The 1354-nt window shown below is 41.9% G+C and overlaps 1 protein-coding gene across 1 annotated transcript; it reads right to left on the bottom strand.

The window, feature by feature from the left end:
• Positions 1-305: 305 nt before the first annotated feature.
• LOC124989645 (olfactory receptor 2B11-like) lies at positions 306-1253 on the bottom strand. Its single transcript, XM_047559573.1, has one exon. The coding sequence runs from the start codon at positions 1251-1253 to the stop codon at positions 306-308; it is 948 nt and encodes a 315-aa protein (XP_047415529.1).
• Between the last annotated feature and the right edge of the window lie 101 nt (positions 1254-1354).

Genomic DNA, 1354 nt, shown 5'->3' with positions numbered 1-1354 from the left:
GAATGAGTCCTTCAATAAGCATTTATTTATTGCCCACTTCTTAGGTTCTACAACAGAATCTTTAGAGGGATAGAAAGTAACTTAATGACAGTCTTCACTCCCATCCAAATTCCAGACAAACTGAGGATTAGGACTCACACTTGAAATGATAGCCAAGCAACCATAACAATGTGGTACAAAGACATATGTGTAGATAAGACAGATCCTAAAGGATGTCAACAATTTTGGAGGATGTTAAATCAAAAGGTAATTTAGAACTGGAGATATTCTGAGCCAAATGTGGAGAGCATGGACTACAAAAATACTTAGGTTTGTTCTGTTCTTTGATGACACGAGCCAAGAAGCCTCCTCATTGCTCCTTTCATGTCCTTGTTCCTCAAAGTATAGATAAAAGGGTTAAGCATAGGAGTCACCAAACTGTAGAACAAGGACATGAGTTTGTTCTTGTCCTGAGAGTTAGTAGCAGAGGGTTGTACATACATGATAATTACTGGCCCATAGAAAAGAGATACAACAATAACATGAGAACCACATGTATTAAAGGCTTTCTTCTTCCCCTCTGAAGACCGAATCCTAAGCACAGTAGCTACAATGAACCCATAGGAGACAAGGATAAGTGACAAGGGAACCAGGGAATAGAACGTCCCCACAATGGAGAGCATAGCTACATTGAATGTAGTGTCAGCACATGACATCTTGATCATCACTGGGACCTCACAGAGAAAATTATCTACCTTGTTGTTACCACAAAGTGGCAGCTGGACAGTGAGAGTCGACTGAAGCAGGGAGTTAGCCAATCCACTTATCCATGCCAGGGCCACTAGGAGGATGCAGAGTCGCTGATGCATGATAGCTGGGTACCGCAAAGGCTTGCAGATGGCAATGTAACGATCCAAGGACATCACTGCCAACAGGATGCACTCAGTGGCTCCCAAGAAGTGAAACATATAAAACTGGGTCACACATCCCCCATAGCTGATAGATTTATCTGGGCCCCAAAGGTTAAACAGCAGCTGAGGGATGGTGGTTGTGGTAAAACACAGGTCCAAGAAGGAGAGATTGGAAAGGAAGAAGTACATAGGACTGTCAAGATGAGGGTCTACTCTGGATACCACAATAATTGAGATGTTGCCCACCAATGTACAGATATATGCAATAAGCACCATAATGAACAGGGGCATTTCCAACCAAGGGTGGTTAGAGAAACCCAAGAGAATGAAGACCTCCGGAACACTTGCATTGTCCAGACTCATGCTTGCTGTGGCTGTTTTTGGTAGATTCAAGTTAAAGTAAAGACTCCACTGAAGTGAGTTGATATTTAGAAGGATGAAAATTAATAAAAACAAAAATATGA

The sequence above is a fragment of the Sciurus carolinensis genome, chromosome 7, assembly GCF_902686445.1.
Source record: "Sciurus carolinensis chromosome 7, mSciCar1.2, whole genome shotgun sequence".
Lineage (NCBI taxonomy): Eukaryota > Metazoa > Chordata > Mammalia > Rodentia > Sciuridae > Sciurus > Sciurus carolinensis.
This window is presented reverse-complemented; position numbering and strand designations above follow the sequence as displayed.

Excerpts from the sequence above, each read along its gene's own strand:
- LOC124989645 (XM_047559573.1), bottom strand. The coding sequence starts at position 1,253 with ATGAGTCTGGACAATGCAAGTGTTCCGGAGGTCTTCATTCTCTTGGGT.